Source organism: Triturus cristatus, chromosome 3_1, assembly GCF_964204655.1.
Source record: "Triturus cristatus chromosome 3_1, aTriCri1.1, whole genome shotgun sequence".
Classification (NCBI taxonomy): domain Eukaryota; kingdom Metazoa; phylum Chordata; class Amphibia; order Caudata; family Salamandridae; genus Triturus; species Triturus cristatus.
In genome coordinates this window covers 653,550,527-653,570,177 of record NC_140583.1, presented here as the reverse complement: position 1 = coordinate 653,570,177, position 19,651 = coordinate 653,550,527, and the positions used below count along the sequence as shown (strand labels likewise).

Here is a 19,651-nt window from a genome sequence, read left to right as displayed (position 1 = left end):
GGCAGCACTGCCATACTCATTCACTGGCAAAATACGGTCCCTGTAGACAAGATGAAACAAAACCATTGTGCAAAAATCAGATCTTTCAAATAAATGTACCTGTGCGATCAACAGGAGTAGGTTTAGTGGATGTGAAATGTAAGCCTCCCACTTGCTTGGATTTCTACTTACTTCTGTGAGTTTTGTCAGAGGGAATCGCCCTGAACACCACCGCCTTTCTCCGAGGTCAAGCAGAAATGCCTCGGAGAAACGCAGCGGCGTTTTCGGATTCGGGGGCGTGTTTTCCTTTCTCTCCTCTTGCCATTGGCTGGAATGTTTACACATTCCAGAGGAGCGAAAGAATCGAAAAAACACGCCCCGAATCCAAAAAGGACGGGGCTTGTTTGGAGAGACAAACCTCTTCTCCAATGGCTGACCAGCATTTAAGAGGCCAGCCAATGGAGAAGAGGAGAGAAGAGGGGCGGGTTAAAGCCCCTCTCTCCAAGTCAAGTCAAGTCAAGTCAAAGAATCTTTATTCGGTGATTAAAAAACACCATAAAAGCACACTCATATTTACATGTTAAAAAGTCATTAAACATTTCAGGGTTCTTTGTACAGTGAATTAACAAAACATAAATACAACAATATAGCCATATTTAACACTTAAAAGTTAAAGTAAAAACATTTCAGTCTTCTCCTCTAGTAAGCCTTAAACGAAGTGCTACCTTGATAAAGTTCATAATACTACACAGTGTTTGGGGTTCCTCAGCTTTCTGTAAGAATACAAGTGCCTCCCTAGCGTGGACCAAATTAGCATTTTTCAAAATATTTACAAGGTATCTGCGTCTGGGCATTGAGTAAAAGGGGCAGAGTAGAACAAAATGAAGGGAGTCTTGCGGAGACCTGTTGTCGCAGCCGCAGGGCCCCTTCTGTTCTATTGATGTAGCAAACCCCGCTGGTGATGCCAACATAAATGGGAGAAGGTTCAATCTGAAACGGCACATCAGGAACCTATCCTGTGCATTGTACATGAGGAACAAGTATGGCTCCATACCTTCCACGCTCTTCACTAGGTGATGGGCCCTCACTGTCTTTTTACACCCTTCAGCCTCATCTCTGCGTAGGTTTTTCCGCTCTAGAAAAATTCTCCCTACATGCAGTTTATTCTGGGCTACAATAGTTACAGGATGAGTAAAGAGGTTCCCAAAACATAGCTCCTCCAGGGTATTCTTCACATAAAGGAGCCAGGGGATGCGCATACACTTGTCCCTTTTTAGGCAGTCCAATAAGATTTCTCTACTAAGTGTCGCATCAGGATTGTACCAGATTTTTAACCAAGCGATAATAGGCCTCAATTTTATCAAATCTTCTATATATGGTCTCCCTAGCTCCCTATGGGCAATCAAACCAGCAGTACTTTGTGGTACCCTCAAGAGTGATTTCAGATATTTATTTTCTTCACGTTGGATACTAGTGGTATTGACAAAGCCCCATACTTCTGCCCCGTAAATTACCTTGGAGCATGATACTGAGCTGTACAGATTTATCACCTGTTCCGGGGACCATCTTCCTAGCCTCCTGCCATAGCTAGCGATTGCCCCGTTAGATGCAATCATTTTACCACAGCGTTCCTCCACCAGGGTATCAAACCGCAGGGCACCATCGAATGTTACACCAAGGTATGGAAACGTTTTGACCTCTTCCACAATGTGGCTCCCTATTTTGTATGTAAATTTAGAGGTGGTTTTTTTCCCCGCCAGGAGCACATAGGATTTACTCAGATTTACAGAAAGGTCCAAGGCACTCATGAACCTAACAAAACCATCAATCAGGATTTGTAGGCTCCTTGGTGTCCGTGCGATCAGTACCGCGTCATCTGCATAAAGCAGAACAGGAATATGACGCGACCCAACCCTTGGGCAATCTGCCTTCAGACCCAACAGAAACTGCTCCAAATTATTAATATAAAGGGAAAACAAAAAGGGAGCAAGAATGCAGCCTTGTCGGACTCCACTCTTACAGGGAAAAGAACTAGTCAGCCCCCCCTCCCTATTAAAGCGGACTTTGGCGGTGGTGTCACTGTGCAGTTCCCTCAATATATTAATTAGACCACTCTCTATCCCCATACTAAGCATCATGCCCCACAATTTTTCCCTATTGACGTGATCGAATGCTGCTGCCAGATCCATGAAACCCATGTAAATGGATTCATCACTAGCCATGGTATACTTGGCAGTCAGCAAATAAAGGTTCAGGCACTGGTCACTAGTGGACCTCCCTGCCCTAAATCCGTATTGAGTGTCCGAGAAGATGTTTTTTTCCTCGGTCCACTCGGACAGTCTATTAAGAATTGCCCTCCCCAAAAGTTTTGCTGACACATCAATCAGGGAGATCGGGCGGTAGCACTTTGGGTCATCCCTGTTGCCCTTTTTGAAAATCGGCACAATTACTGCCGTGGACCAAGACGGGGGCAGGCCACAGATGATAGCAGTATTAATAACCCTTGTCATTAGGGGAGCCCAGAGTTCGATGTTACTCAAAAACAGATCAGGGGGGATTCCATCAGGCCCCGGAGCTTTATTTTTGGTCAGGCCCTCAATCCCTGCAATGATCTCCTTAATGGAGAATTCTGCCAGTGGAGCCTCAGTTGGAATGGCCGGTAGGTCTACAGTAGAACCAGGCTCATGATTGTACAGGCCCCTATAGTGGTTGACCCACTGCTCTGGGAGAATATTGGCCCCTATATCCGGGGTATCTTTTTCCTGGAAAGTTGGGTTATTAATTATTTTCCAAAAGCCTGCTAGGTCCTTTCGTTCCCCCGCTTCTCGTAAATCTGCCCATGCTTCCGCCTGCAAGGCAAGTTTCCTCCTCTTAATTTCCTTTTTATAAATTTCTCTGCACACCTTAACTTTGTGGGGGACCCTTGGTTTAGTTTTAAGGCAGCTTTTCAGCTCCCTCAAAGCTTTAGAGCAGTCTTTGTCGAACCATCGGGGATTCCCGTGGTTCTTAAATGGGACACTAGTCTTTAGCAAACCATCAACCAGATTAGCGATCTTGTCGAAAGCTTCCATTATCCTCGGTCCGCGGACTTCTGTGTCCAAACAATCATTAATAGCAAGTATGCCTGCGTCCACCAGGCCCTTGTAGAACTTTTCCCCGTCTATTTTAGCCCATTTTAGTCTCCTGCCTTGGTCTGTTGCTCTCTCAGTGAAGGTGCGTTGAACTCTAATACTTAGACCCACCATATACTGCAGCTCCAAAACAAGAGGGTTATGGTCACTAAAGCCACTCCATTCGATCCCTACACTAATTGTCTTATTAATTAAGGACCTTGAAACCAGAATGTAATCTATGAAGGAAGAGCATCCTCTACCCTTAAATGTGGGGGGGAGTGTGCCATCCTCCTGCATCCCTACCATATTAATGGTGTGTTCAAGGTCATATTTAAACCGTAACATTCTGAAAGCTGAGCCCAACGGCGTATGAGAGAAATGCGGTCCCTTCTCCATAGGGCATCGGGACCAATCTGTGCTTATTTGGACCAGTACCGGGCACAAGTGGCAATTATAATCTCCCATAACCACCAACCCATGTGGCTGCCCATTTTTTTGGCCTGTTATGACCTGGCCCAACCTATTATCTAATTCAGTAACAAGAGAGATGTTAGATCCCGCTATCTCGTTGTTATAAAGGTTTACTGCACCACCGCCTTTCTCCGAGGTCAAGCAGAAATGCCTCGGAGAAACGCAGCGGCGTTTTCGGATTCGGGGGCGTGTTTTCCTTTCTCTCCTCTTGCCATTGGCTGGAATGTTTACACATTCCAGAGGAGCGAAAGAATCGAAAAAACACGCCCCGAATCCAAAAAGGACGGGGCTTGTTTGGAGAGACAAACCTCTTCTCCAATGGCTGACCAGCATTTAAGAGGCCAGCCAATGGAGAAGAGGAGAGAAGAGGGGCGGGTTAAAGCCCCTCTCTCCAAGTCATTAAATCTCGCGAGCGAGACTGCGCAAGCGCAGCCTTCGCTAGCCGAGACCTAAAAAGGAGGGACAAAGAGGAAGGAATAACCACTAGCGAGCAAGCATTTTTGAATGACAAATCAAAGGGATAAATAAAAAGGCAATGGGTGGGCTGCAAGCCCACAGAGGGAATACAGCATGTTTCGAAGAGAGTGCTTGTGCTGCTGAGGCTTGACCTAAAAATGGAGGGGGTTAGTTTACATCTTGTGCTGAGCTGTGCAGTGGAACAGTATATGAGACAGTCAACCATTCCACAGATCCTCAAAAAGATAAAGGGCTTCAGAGAAATGGTTTTAATTGGCTCATTTCACACCTGTACAATAGTTATTAGACCATACAAATCTCAAACCATTTATTCAACGTTTGCATACTACAAGGGGGCTTATGTCAACGTTCCATTCTCTTTGCCCATGCTTCACTCTATACAAGGAACCCCTTTGATCGCTTCTGAAAAACTCCAACATTTCGTACCACTTCTAGAACTTACACAGCAGTAGCATCCCCTGAGAACATTGTCCTCTCTCAGATTATTGATAAAATTCATGCCCAGATGAGCCATCAGCACCTCAAACTTAACCCCTTGAAAACAGAATTTTTGCTGGTTCCTCTCCCCTCGACTGGACATTACAATCCCAGTAAAACTGTGGCTAATTACAAACAACACCCTCGACTATTGCCTAGCCATCCATGCCTGTTGCCTTGCCATCCTTGCCTGCCGCCTGCCATTCTTGCCTGTCACCTAGCCATCCTTGTCTGCACTAAATTATCAGGCTTCATGCTCAACAATATGCTCATCTCATCCTACAAATCCACATGAACCCATCAGCAAAGACAGCAGAATTCCAAATCAGATTTCTGCATGGCATTAATCCTTACATATCCACTGAAGAATTTAAGCAAGTGGTTCGACCTACAGTCTTATCAACAGTAGACTCGGGCATCTCCTTGCTTGATGGAAATCCAAGGCCACACTTTGCTCCCGTGGAAGCAGCGCTGCATGCTGGACATAGGCTAATCAGTAACATTTGCTGTAAATCTAGAAATAGAGTTCCAACTTATGTCCTTTTTAAGTCAGCTTTCTAGAAAACCTACAGGAATCATTCTCTCAGAGTTCCTGCATGTGATTGTGTCACATGCACAGTGCTGTAGTGCACAACAGTAATAACAAACTTGTGTTTTTCCAGCTAGGACCCCTGATGAGGGTCTAGTCTCCACCACCATCACATAACACAAATACCCTAACTGGTTGTAACACTGATTGCCAACAAACAGCGATAGAGGTCTCACATTACCATCAGCTGAAGTGCAATAAGAACTCAACAACATCCCCACATGTGCCCTTTGCTTATCCTTAGAAGTCAGGTGTCCTGCTTCGAAACTGGATACACTTTGGGGAATGGTCAAACAGACCAACGGTTAGAGTCTGAGGTTGGTACTCCATATTAGTGAATTCGAAAGAAGCAGAAAATCAATATGAGGCTTTGAGCTCTATTTATGTTATATTATGCTTTTATTGTAAGTGCATTTGCTCAATGCATTCCACTACTTGCATAGTAATGAAGCGCTTCTGCAATCTAGCTGTCCTTCATGGTTTTGGGGCTCTCATTGACAGGGCCCTAAGTGGTCTATCTGATTGTGTTTTGCCTTACTTAGATGTAAGTTACACTGGATGGAGATTCACAAGTTTAGGTAGATAAAGCATTGTTTAGTGATAATTATATTGTTTGTTGACTCAAGCATTTTATGTACTTGTGCTTTTGGAGCATAAGGTGGATGAGTGCATCAGCCAAAAGTCTTTGCCATTTCCTTTGGGGGTCATATACAGTTGTTGATTGTTTTGTGCCATTGTTTAGGTTATTGGTGCTTCCTTCAGCGGCATTGTTAATATAGTGGCATTTCCTTGCAAGGCACTGTTTAGAATTGTGGTCCATCCTTCTCTATTAATTTTATATTGAGGTAAATCCTTCAGTTAGGTTGTTGTGAGTCTGGTGTCTTTTGATCCTTTTTTTTCACTGCAGATCTTTGGTGCAGCAGCAACAATGCCTCCAAATGTGATTGCACAGCTTGGAAGAATCGCATCTCAGTTCTCTGATCAAGATCTGCGGAAATTGAATTTATCCGACCTGCAGGTAGTGCAGTCACTTAGCAAAGTCCCTGATTGGACCCTAAACCAGGTGAGTCAAAGCTAACACCACAAGAAGGGCATGTGCCCTGTATTGTGACCTCACATTATGTAGTCATGGATTTGATTACTGGCTCAGGACAAGGCTTGCATCATCCAGCGCCCCTGCCTCCCTTCCCGTGAAACTAGGTTAGTACCTGATGGCCATGGGAGAAGATACTGGATTCCTTCACAACGTAAGCAGTGAGTGCTTACTAAAGAAAAGGGACTCTGCTTCTCGGTTTGACCAGGCAAGTGAGCGGTGCCCTAGCAGAAGGACCTTTATCTGGATCTATGAGATAATCTTCATTGCTTCAATTAAGAAACTATTGTCACAAATGTTTTTATCTGTCTCTCCATTGCTTCATTTTGTCAAGGGGGACCCCTCCAAAAGCTCACTTACTGACCACCCCCACTGCACACACATTCCTCTGCAGGTCACAACTCATCCTTTGTCCTCAATCAAAATTTGTGGTTATAATTTTCATTGAAGTAGGACTGCGGTATAAGGTATTTTGGTTAAAAATGTGTGATGTTCACAGAAAGCCGTGAATTCTGGTCTTTGGAGAACACACTCTGCCACACTGGCATAGCTATTTCAGAGATTTCTGACCATGGGAGAAAAGCCCACACTTTTCATCCTGCTTTCTCCCCTTGTCATTGTGTTCCTATCTTTTTTCCCTAAGAATTGCCGGTAAGCAAAGTCAGCGTTGCTTAGTGGCAATTTTCTTACTGCTGTGTATTGCCAAAAACTATTGCCATGGTAGCGGCGTATTTATAATAAGTCACTACATGGCGATAGGATCAGCTAGCCGCGGGGATTGTTGCCTCAAACACTAACGTCACGGCGATAAAAATCTTGCAGCTAATGTGAAAAAAGTGATGGTCGGCCAATTTCCCCCTTTTTCTCTAGGTCAAAGTCTGATAACGAAATATGAGTCCAGGTCCCTAATAATGATTGCCAGTGCTCACGACCTGAAACCAGTCACATAAATTAAGCAGTGCCTGCAAGTCTGCAAAGTGTGGTATAGTCAAGCATGTGACTGTCCGGGGAAGGGTCTGTGTTCCTACCTGCGTGGTGAGGTTTGACACTTGTGAATGGAACTGTGTAATATAGTCAAATTCAGGGCATCAACTGTGAACCTCTCATCAGGGGCAGGTTTTCTCACTGATCACTCTGTCTCTTGGCACATCTGTACATCCACAGTGAAGGGGGAGGCACTGCCTCTTGAACCAACCAGAGCAACTAACAAGATTGTGGTGTCAGTCTTACCTCTGAACATACATTTTAGCTTCCTGTAGTCATTCGCCTAGAATTCTGACAGTTCTGTATGGGCTCAGGGTGAGGGGGCATTCTATTTTCAAAGCAGAAAATAGTGATTAGCTCTCTTATTAAAGGTTTATGGGTTAGGTACATTAGCCCAGGAACAGCCCCAAAAGCTAGTTTGAGGGGTCACACCATAATTATTTCACACCTGTAAGAAACTGAAAATTGTATGCAATAAATGCTACTGATTATATCTCCAACACGAGTCTTTGGATCGTGGGGAGTCAAATCTGGATTAATCCTCAGAGCAATGGCTTATGGGTTAGGTTGAGCAGAGTGTCTTCTCTCTCCCTGTCTCCATAAAGATTTACATGTAATAAAGTAGAATGCAAAAAAGTAGAGTGGAGAAATAAAAACAATAGAGATAAAATGGTGTGGCAAACGTGTAGATCTATAGAAAATTCAAAACTGTAGAGTTCAAAAGTTACATTTTTACGTCTGCATTTGTGAATTGTACAAAAACATATGTTAACTTTTACTCTACACCCTATCACTTCCTCCATAACACCATTATTTGATCAATCCCTGCCCCTTATACCAATCCTCACACTAACCCTTACTCCGACCTTAATGATAACACTCATCCTTACACTGTCCTTTACTCTTACCCTAGCCCAACTCGTGCCAGCATCTCATACTGCCCACCAGTGCCAGCATCTCACACTGCCCACCAGTGCCAGCATCTCACACTGCCCACTAGTGCCAGCATCTCACACTGATCACTAGTGCCGCCATCTCACACTGCCCACATGTACCAGGATCTCACACTGCTCACTAGTGCCAGGATCTCACACTGCTCACTAGTGCCAGGATCTCACACTGCTCACTAGTGCCAGAATCTCACACTGCTCACCAGTGCCAGCTTCTCTCACTTACTAGCAGTGCCTGCTATCTTACATGCCTCTCCCAGGGCAATGCGGGCATTTGACTGCCAGTAGTTCCATGTTTTGTTGTACTGAAAGTGCTGCGATCTGCCCCGATTTATTTTGTGCAAATTACTGTGTTTCTATCAAATATGTAATTCAATTCTAGACTCTACAGGATTTGTTCTGCCCGAGTTTTTTGGGAGGTGTTATTTTAAACTTGGTTGCACTATCTTTTGATTTTAGAAACACTCAATGGGCCCTCCGTGTTTGAATATATGAATCTGTGCATTAAATGCATAGATACAGAGAGCCCTCCATGATCCCTTTATTCTTTTCAGACTTCTATGACTACAACACAAATGAATCATATTACTGGCAGATTTCTGGTGGCTGGTATTTCAGCACAGACCCGACACACCACATGCCACCAAAGCGTCGCACTGTCACAAAGCCAAACATATAGCATTTGAATAAATGAACGAAACTGAATTTATTAAGTTTGCTGTTACCTCAAGGGTGTCATGGCATTGTAAATGCTTATTTCTTTAGCACGTGATTCCCCTTTAGTGACTTCCGGCGTCACGCAAGATATTTTTTTAATCCTTATGAGTGAGGGTGACAGTGTAGTGGTCCATGGAGTAATTTCAGCTTGTATCCTCTCTTGCAGCTCAGCCTTCTCTTTACCTCCTTCCTGAATGCATCGCGCCTGTCTGTCAGCGACCTGGACTCCGTGAAGCTGGTGGCACTCGGGGGCATTGTCTGTGGCATAAAAACATCAGATATGGCACGATTGTCATCCCAGGAGTTTTGGTAAGAGGACAAAACATGCCAAACTCACACAAAAATCCTCAAACAACCCTCAAATTGTAATATAACATGCAAATGATATAATTCAAGTGTTGTACAGGAGCCGAAAAAGGGGTGGTGGTGGTGTGGTGGGGGGGGGGGGGTGCGTGTGTGTGTTTTCGTTTGTTTGGTGTTTTGGGAGAGGTCCATATTCTGCTATTTCTATGTCGTTGGTGATCTTTTAAATACAATGGGGCAGATTTACAAGAAAGTGACGCATCTGTAGAGATGCGTCACTTTCCCTGCGCCAACATGCCAAATCCTTGCGCACCATGGCGCAAGGATTGACAGATGCGTCAGAAATTCTCACGCATCTGTTGACGGAAAAGTCACGCATTGCTGGAGTTGTGTCGCAAGCAAGAAGCACCTCCAGCAATGCTCAGGGGCGCCCTATGCCTAACATGCTGCGTCACTCCTTACGCCTGCTTCAAGCAGCCGCAGGGTTTTGACGCAGCATGGACGTAAAAGTGACTCAGTGAAACCTTGTAGATTTCACTGCATCACTTTTACGGGGCTTCCTGCGACGGAACGGCCACCCTGCATACATTGAACCTGAAGCAGGTTTAATGTGGCGCAGGGTTTTACAACGTGACGCATCTCCCTAGATGCGTCACGTTGTAAATGGTCCGCAACTTTTACGCTGCCGCTGCGTCACAAAAGTGACGCAACAACGGTGCAAAAGTGACGCAAGGGGCTTGTAATTCTACCCCAAAGGGTAGGGCTTGCTTGGCTCGACTCCTTCCTTCAGGGCCGTTTCCAGACTGTTTAAATGGGACAGATGAACTCTTCCAGTTCTGCCTTGAACTGAGGTATCCCCCAAGGGTCTCCCCCAGTGACGTACCTTGGGGGAGGGGAGGTGCGGGGCGTCTGGCCCTGGGTGTTGAGGGCGGCGGCGAGCACAAGGTAAGTTTTCTTTTTTCAGGTCGAGCATTCGAGAACTCTTGTATATGTGTATGTACTTTGTGGGCTCTGGAGATCAGCCCTAGGACTTGTCTCCTTCCGCTTAGGTCCTTTTTTTCTGTTCAACTTCCTCTATTTAACTGTCTTGATAAAAAAACGACCAGAAGAGGTCAGTAAAATACCAGAATTGCTTTCTGCTGAGGGACTTTCTTTTTTTAATTTTTCTGGCAACTGCCTCTATTTAACTTTCTTGATAGAAAACGACCAGCAGACGTCCGTAAAATACCAGAATCATTTTAGCATTCTCTAGATTCCAGCCCATAGAAATTGTCTTCCACAAGCACCGCTAGACAATAATATTTTTCTCAAATCTTGTATTTTCAGTGATATGACCACCGAAGGCCCTGATTTTATATTAAAAACAGAGCTTTGGACTATACCATTTCCCACTGAAAGGCAATATTTCTCTCCATGTGTTCCCATACCTGGCGTGTCACGTAGTTTGGTGTTTACTTTCCCTCCATGTTAAAGAACAGTAGATGTTTCAGCAACCAGGCTAACGTGCTGCATAGCTAAATACATATAAAGTCCCAAAGGTGAAACCGATTGCATTGCAAATGCTTGTTTCTTTATTCTCCCTCTTCGTCATCTGTCACCTCACCCACCCCAATCATCATCGTCTGTCGCTTAAAACACTCCCTCCCCCTGCTCTTACCTGCACCGAACGTCACTGGGTGGCAAACTCAGGGATCACCCCAGGCAGCAAAAGTTCTAGCTACTTCTTCCCTCTCTCCCCTTCTTTTTAGGTCTCGCCTTGCTATCGCGTAAGCGATCGCAAAGCGAGACTATTGTAAGGGGGCTTTTCAAAGTGCTCCCAAAAGCGGATTGCATGGCTAGCACGCGCACAATCACGCGCATCGTGCCGCCATGCAATCCGCTTTGGCATCTCACTTCAAAGGGTCCGCTCCCCCGCCTGGAATGCGCTCCCCCGCCAAGCACGCGCGCCACGCTCCGCCGGGCTTGTTTTTCTTGTTTTTTAGACTTCCTTTCGCCGCCCATGGCAAAGCATTTTTCGTCTTTTTAACATCCGCGTTATCGTGTGTTTACAAAAGCCTGCATGTTGAAAATGTTTTTTTTTGCTTTTCGGAACAAAGTGCTTTTAAGTTTTCTTTTGCCGCCCCAAAGCATTTCTCTTCTGCACTGCACGTTAACATTTCATATTGATAGCGGCGCGCCTTTCCCCAATGCCTTCACGTTTAATAATAGCAGGCAGCACATTGATATAGCGCGGCTACAGTATATATTTGGTGAATTGTTTTTATTAAATTTTTAAAAATATAGCACATACAAAGCATTTTTCGTCTTTTTAACATTCGCATTATCGTGTGTTTACAAAAGCCCGCATGTTGGAAATGGGTTATTTTGCTTTTCGGAGCGAAGTTACTTTCACCGCCCATGGCAAAGCATTTCTCTTCTGCACTGCACGCTAACGTTTCATATTGATTGCGGCGCGCCTTTCCCCAATGCCTTCACGTTTAATAATAGCAGGCAGCACATTGATATAGCGCAGCTACAGTATATATTTGGTGAATTGTTTTTATTACATTTTTAGTTGGCACGCTTCGTTATTGCAAAAATGTGTTACTTTTAAAGTGTATGTGCTTTTACAAAGTGCTGTGCGCAAAGCTTTATATTTATGGTGGCCCGTACCAACCTGCAGTCTAACATTGGTACATGTGCACTTCTCGCTGCTGTATGCAGTGATACTGTCACTAACCACAGACTTCGGCTTCTGAGCGCTAGTGCTCCCCTGACCCGCTATTCGCTTACTGCAGTACAGTACCAAACACCTTGTGTGAAATTACAGTTCCTCTCAATTTTCAGGGCCTGTCCAGTCTCACTTCACTTTTGTGGCCTATTTCACCATACAGGTTCGCAAAATGCTTAGATCTAGTTTAAGTTCTATATCAGATTCATGCTCACTTTTCGATCCACAGCTGCATTTAGCTTGGTGTAAAAATAGCGTACTCCATATAAAGCGCTGATAGGATGTTGTTCTTTTGTTGTCATTTGTATAGCGCCCAAGGCGCTACTATTTGCTGCACACGCTACCGCGAGCACATAACTGCGCATCACGCCAAGGTTTATATTAAGAGCAGCACTTGTACTTTTTTCGTACTATTTATAATTTCGCGCAGTTATTTATTTATTTATTTAGACTTTGCTTTGTCTCTGATTGCTAAGCATTTTGGGTCGTTTTTGGCCACGCGTTATTGCGGTGTTTGTTGTTTACAAGAGTAGCATATGGGTTTGTGTAACAAAATGAAAAATGCTTTGCATTTTTTTTAGGGGGAAGCAAAGAGACCTCAAAAACAACAGATGTTGCCAGGCTCCAGCGATAACAATCCTTTTCAGTTCACAGACACGGATTGCTTGTTTTTTTAAGTCTTTTTTTACTGCTGGGTTGCTTGGCTAGTTACTGGCAACACACTGTAAATTAGTGAATCACGTGGAGGAAACTAAGATCTAACAGCCCACTCTGAATTACTAAGTCGTATGGCCTCTATGTTGATAGCCATCTTGTCTGCATACTCTTTGTTGTGTTCTATGCATTCACTTCACAGTGCCTTCCTAACATTTCTGTCTACTTAGGTGCGAACCGACTGCGTATTACAAACACTTTGTCTGCCCTCTAAGTATTCTGTTCTGTGCCTTCTTTTCTTTTTGATGCGTTTGCTGCTATCTCCATGTAATTAGGTGGTAAGCGTGCGCGCATTACAAACATTATGTAGAGTCTCTTTTGGGTGTTGTTTGCCTTCATTTCATTCACAGTGTTTAGTCTCGTGGTTTACTTTCTTTATAGGCTACCGCGATCACGTAACTGCACTGCATGTTAAGCTTTATATTTATAACGGCGCTCCATTTCTGTAATGCCTTTAACTCTAATAATGGCAACCAGCACATTTATATAGCGCGGATAAAGTATAGCGTTTGCAAATTGTTTTATTTTTAAACGCGCATCCCAGAGTGTCAGATATAGCCACTGCCTATAGATAAGGCTCGGCGGCGGAGAGGCCAGAGAAGCAAAAGGACTCGGCCTCTTCCTTCTTGCCTAGCCAGACAAGGACAGTGTTTACTTCTCCTGCTCTGCCTCTATCAGCCTCCCCCCTCCCTCTTTCTTTATTTCTCTTCTTCCTTCTGTCTCGCTCCTCCTAACTTGCTGAAAACCGTGACTTCAAGACACGGTTCTTACCCTCTCTCTTTCCTCATTCGTTCCCTTGTGAAATGGATCCCAAAAAAACCACACTTTTGCTGGGAATGTTTTCTGTCATTTTTCACTTTCTCTTCCCTTTGGTTCTCTTCCCCAGGTTCCAGGTCCTTGCGTTTCTTCTCTTCCTTCGCTCTGTCTCCCCAGCCGGAGGGTTGCTCTCTCCACTGCCCTCAAAAGCTTTCCAACACCCTTTAATCTTTTATGATCTAGTTCATGTCTCTTGATAAAGCTGAAGAAAGACACTTCTCCTCTTACTGCAAGCCTTGAAGTGGCGGAACGGGGACAAGTTACTGCTCAGGGGCCCAATAATTCACACCTCCCTGCCTCTGTCTCTCACACTTTCGGATTAATGTTTAACCTGATGGTTCAGCCTTGTAGCTCAAATCACCAACACCATTCCAACCATCTAGCTTCCTCTAGCGCTGCAAGGCCATCTAGTGCTTTCTCAATTCATCCACCTTTCTCTCACCTCGTCCTGATTAACATTTATTTCTTGGTAAAGTATAGCCTCTTGCTCCCAGACTTTCGCATTTGCTGGGAGTTTGAGATATTGGTATTCTAAATGACAATGCCTTTTATTTAGGTGTTTTAAAAAACCTTCAAGCGGTGTGTGAACACCCATTTTGTACTTCTAGTCCTTGCTTACGAGAAGCAATGCTGCCAGCAAAAGAGGCATAGTTGCTGCCAGCCTTGCTTCTCGTAAGCAAGGACTAGAAGTACAAAGTGGGTGTTTACGCACTGCTTGCAGGTTTTCAAAACACATAAATAAAAGGCTTTGTGATTTAGAATGCCAATAGCTCAAACTCTAGTAAATGCGAGACCTATTGCATTGCAAATGCTTGTTAATATATATGTTCAGCCACTGATTGCTGCCTTAGCCTGTAGGGAATCCAAAGTTTACAACTATGCCGATGACACACAGCTGATTTTTCATCTGCATAGCTCCACCACTTCCTAGCTCAAAGCGCAGTTGACGCCGTGTTCCATCTATGCCTGGATGTGTAGAATGAACTGAAACTGAACCCACACAAAAATGAGCAGGTCATTCAAAAAGCTTTATTTCGACAACTTGTGCCTTAAAAGCGCAGCACACAAAAAAAGAATGAACAGATGCATGGCACAAATAAATATTAGAATAAAACATATAAACCATTGGGAAAACTGTATGTCATCTGCAACCTATTTTGGGAAGCCTTATCCAACTTCAATACAAATTGGAATTAATCTAGTGTCGGGTTTCAAAGCTGACGAAACATTTAAAATATGGTGCTAAAATGGCAAAAGATTACATTTGCTACTAGACATAGCAGTGAGTAAAAAAAAATTAAAATAATACCATGCCATTATATATTCGTCCCCCGATTTTGGAAATCAATCTTCTGATGGACCACGTACACCCTAGGATGCCTGCCAAATCTCTCAGGTAGGAAGCTAGAGTCAATTTTCAGGTATCTTTTAAAATAATATAAGAAACATATATAAACCATCCATTGTTCTACATACCCCCACCTCAGTAACTGACAATATAGAGAGCATGGCTTAAAAGAGCTCAGGCAGACACAAAGTTACAGTACATCATTTCTGAAGCAGCAGCAAAACTGAAGTGTACAGGATAGAGTTCAAGATGGCAAACAGATGCACGAGTGTCAAGGCAGGGCCATGGAGAAAACGGTGTTCTGGCAGTTACAGCATTATTATACATTAAAGCTCATGGTCCACATATGTCCCAGGAATTTGGCAGAGGAACACGCGTAAATGGAGCTTGGGTCTTTTCTCAATATCCTCAGGGCAGATATGCGACAGCTCTCTAGCAACCGGTTTGATCCACCTTGGGCATGGACTAGAGTATGCGCGGTATGCACATAGAACATGGGCTACCGATTCTTTTGTAGACTTGCATCCGGGACATAAGGTGGATGCAACGTGGTTCAAAGGCCAGATAGCCATGACAGATTTCAAGGGGAGTGAACCATGTCTACATTGAATGTACAATTTCCTGTCTCTAGGAATAGTTATAAAATCCAAATGTGCTTCTAGGGCACTGACAGTCTTGAAGTCCAGGAGCTCGAAGCAGGGGCTATTTCGATTTGTGCGACTGAGCGGAGCATAATCAAAGCTCCAGCCAGGGGTCTGGTCAGACCTTTACTAGCCGGCTGAGATGGGAATGCCACCCTCCCCCATTCACAAGGCCACATTTCTTGGTGTGACAGTCGACTGCCATGTATCTCTTTTGCCCAAGTCTACTCTTACAGCAACTTGCATCGTTCTATTTGGAAGCTGGCCCCTCTTCTGCCAACCCAGGCATTTCTCTCTTGCATTGACCACGCCAATACCACTTGACTTGGCCTTCCAGCCTCTGCTTTATATATACTGCAGGTGAGCAGGAACAATGCAGCCAGGCTCACCATCCAACTTACTCCTTCGGCCCTTGCTATCGCTGTGCTGTACAGCTTGCACTGGTCACCGGTGCCTTGACGAGTCCAGCCTAAGGCACTCTGCACTGTTGTAAAGTCATGTCATTATCGAGCCCCTGAATTAATGAATGAAAGGCTTTCTCACTATACTCCTACCCGTCCTTTGAGATCCTCTGACTTACACCAGCTGACTCTTTCTCGCTTCAAGAAAGTGAGAACAGGGGGTAGGTTATGCACGTCATTTAAGGGTCACCAGGGGTCTCCGCTGCGATCCCAGGCCGCAGAGGAGGCAAAAGCAGTCCCAAACAAGCATTTGCAATGCAATAGGTCTCGCATTACTAAAAGTTTGAGTTATTGGTGTTGCATAATTATTTGCAAAGCCAATGGCTCAAACTTTCAGTAATGCGAGACTTATTGCATTGCAAATGCTTTACCTTTGGTATAATCGCGGCACCGGCGCTTTACTTATAACATTAAAAGTAAAGCGTGGGTACCGCGATTATACCAAAAGTAAAGAAATAGAAAAAAATCAATTTCTTTACCTTTGGTATAATCGCGGCACCCGCGCTTTACTTTTTCTTTATTGTGAATAGAGAAAAAATTATGTTAGAGCCATACCATCACCTTTGTTCTTAGAGTAATTAAGTGATCATAAATTAAAACTTTTACAATCCTAGCAATACTGTAAGCCAAAAACATGTTTTGTTTTATAGCACAATATCCTCCAGTTCAAAGGAAAAGAAATGTGCAAAGTTTTCCTGGCACATCATGTCAGCATCCCAATTAGAATACAGTTGTATATAAACTAGACAAGTATTCATGTTAGTAACTGCTGCGTCACACTAACTGTGAACTTATTACGGGTTTCTTAACGTCACGGGCAAAGGTAATATGACATCACTTCCTATGATGTCACTGGGATCAAAGGATGTGTGATGTCACTTACGCTGCCCCTAGCATTTCGGTGAACTGACACCCATGTGGTAGGTGTTTTTCCTACTAAGCTCCTAAAATTTGAACTCTCACCCCCTGTACCTTAAACTGGAATCTTAGTATCTGAAAATTAGGAAGCTACTGAAAGGCTACCTGTGCCCCCAGGCATTTGTATAATTATGTTGGTTCAGGTTGTCCCCTCTAAGCTCCAAGAAACCTTTGGTGCACTTGCACTATATAACACCCAGTAACATAAAAAATGAGTTTCAAATGACTGTGGCTGAGTGTTTTTTAGGTACTAAAACTGTAAGAAGTGTAGTTTTCTCACAGCCCCTACCAGAAATCAGGGTAGGATTTTACTCAGTATAATGACACTTCATAAGCAAGGGATTGAGCATGATAATACATGCTTGCCACAGTAGAACATTTTTATAATTATCTTGTATGATTATATAATTTTAACCCCACATTTGGCCTGAAGTTTCCATTTAAAGCATTTAGAAACCTTTTTATTGCCTCGCGTCACTCGTCTTTCTTAGTCTTTGGGACCAGATTGATGGCGAGGCCTGCCATTGTGCACTGTCAGACCTCATTCAGGGTCCACAGGGCAGGTAAAGCTACCAGCCCCAACTGTGGTGGTTAGCATCATTTGTCATTGCTGTCCTCCGGCCCGTCCTACTACAGCTCTGTTAACTGGGCCACATACCCCTTTCTGCACTTGATTCTCAAGGAAGTGAAGGCGATCGGGCAAAGGCTTCTCAGAGAGGTAGTGTGGGAGGCAGAGACTCAGAACTCAAAAGTCAAACAATAGGCACAGTAAGTCACTGTCCAGCCACAGTCTTTTTAGTAAAATTAAGTATTTTAATACCACAACAGTGCAGAATAGTGAACACTAGGGGGGTACAACTTCAAATGTAAACTGTCTCACCCACATACTCTTCATGAAGCACTACACCCTCTATGGTGAGCTTCTGCCCTTCTCCCCATTCTACGGTGCCCTCTAATGTCTGTGGTGACCTCACCACAAGTTGAGTTTAGGCACGATTAGGCACAGGTGCAAGTTTCAATAATCTGTGGCCACATCATCAACTTGTGAGTCAGTTTGAGCAGTTCTTAGCCCAAATAGTCCAACCTATAATTTCACTTTCTATTGCAGCATATCTTTGTTCATGTTACAGTCTTTCGCTGAAAGATGTGCATGTCAGCTTACACTGTCCGCATCTTCTTTGGCATCATTCGATCAGAGCAGAAGTCTTGCTCCTTTCTCTTGAAGGTAGCAGAGCGACAGGCTGGACTGGGTGAAGCTGTTTGACAATTGTAGCCTCTGGGCTGTGGCAAATCTCCTGCTTAGTAGAGACGTCTCCGCTGAGGCTGCGTCACACGTCGGCAGTAGCAGTTCTTTGGGTTGCAGGGATGCCATAATACACATTGTTACTTGGTTTCAAGTTTTTTGATGTAGTTGAAAACTTACTGCTTCAAGCTCAACACATACAAGATGGAAGGAGTAATCTTTGGTAAAGACACCTTGCTCTGGGAATCCACCTGGTGGCCTGCCGAACTAACACCCACATCCCTCCCGATAACCGACTCAAATAAAATTAATTGACAACCAACTCACAATGACCGACCAAGTGAATGCAGTCTCCATCTCCTTCTTCCACACACGCAAGATTGTCAGGAGGATCTTCAAAGGTATAGCATCCTACCAGCCTAGGTACTCACCAATAGCCACGCGACACACAGAGAGTAGTTTTATATGTCTTTATTCCGCTGCGTGTCAGCCAAAACTCAACATTCTAAGCCTGCTTTCAACTCATCCCTCCAACGCTTACCTCACAAGCCTACAGTATACAGTGGGAACCAAAAGAGTTTCAGCATTCTTTTATTTACAAGACACTACATCTCACGCTTTGTTAAATAATAAATTATAGCTTCTCAAAATAGATAAATAAATAAACAAACACACAAATGAATTCATGAATAAACACATAGATGATCATAGATATACCGGCAATCATAATTCTTCAATTAGTCATCATGGCGCCTCAATCACACATCCTAATAGGGTCACTGGAAACCGGTAACTGGCAGTCGAAGAGTCAGTGATCTGCACAGGTCAGGTGGAATCATCAGCAGACACAGAGTCATCAACAGTCTGTTGGGACCTTACCTCTCTACATTGACATCGATGGTGAGTGATGGGTCACATGTCGAAAATGAGAGGAATCTTTCTTAAGTGACTTCCCAGGATGCTGGGCAGTCACCATGTGTCCTTTGGTGATAGTGATCGTAAATGCCTCAGCCTTGAAGGAGCATCAGACTTTCTTTTGCTGGGTTGTCTGACAACCACTCGATCTCCTTTTGTAAAGGTGACATCTTTCACATGACGTCGTCTGTCAGCATATATTTTCATTTTCTATTTTCGACCAAAGATTGTAGTATGAATGTCTTCCTCATTCTTGGATCCAAGGTTGGTCTATTGGGGCAGCATTATTGTCATGGCTCTTCCAAACATGAGAGTCTGAGGGCTTTACCCTCTTGTTGAGGGGGTGGGGGTGGTTGAATGGTAAGTTCAAAGAGTAGTGTTTAAAACAACTTGAGGTCGACCTTCTCCAATGCAGCACGCTGATCAGCTTTCTTTTGAGTCCTCATGAACCGTGGTACGAAGCCATTGGCCTGGGGCCAGAGAGTAGTTTTTTAAACGCTTTATATTGAGGTGATTTAGAAAGTCTTTGACTATTAAAAGGTGGGTCACTGCCAGATTTTAAGATTGCAGGTACACCCCCATGTTGCAAATATGCCATCTAATTCTTGAATAACCTTTTCATGTGTAGTGGATGAAAGGTCTTCTATCAATAGAAAATGGGAGTATTCATCAACAACGACTAGAAGATGATATCCATTCTCAAGAGGACCAAGGAAGACAACAGCTATTCTC

The 19,651-nt window shown here is 44.0% G+C and overlaps 1 protein-coding gene across 1 annotated transcript in view; it reads left to right on the top strand.

Moving 5' to 3' along the window:
- LOC146860745 (uncharacterized) overlaps nucleotides 1-19,651 on the top strand; it is a 317,920-nt gene that overhangs the window by 256,944 nt on the left and 41,325 nt on the right. The window contains exons 20-21 of the mRNA XM_085646168.1: nucleotides 6,014-6,169; nucleotides 9,017-9,159. Coding sequence (XP_085502294.1) covers nucleotides 6,014-6,169; nucleotides 9,017-9,159 — 299 coding nt within the window. The remainder of the gene's footprint in view (nucleotides 1-6,013; nucleotides 6,170-9,016; nucleotides 9,160-19,651) is intronic.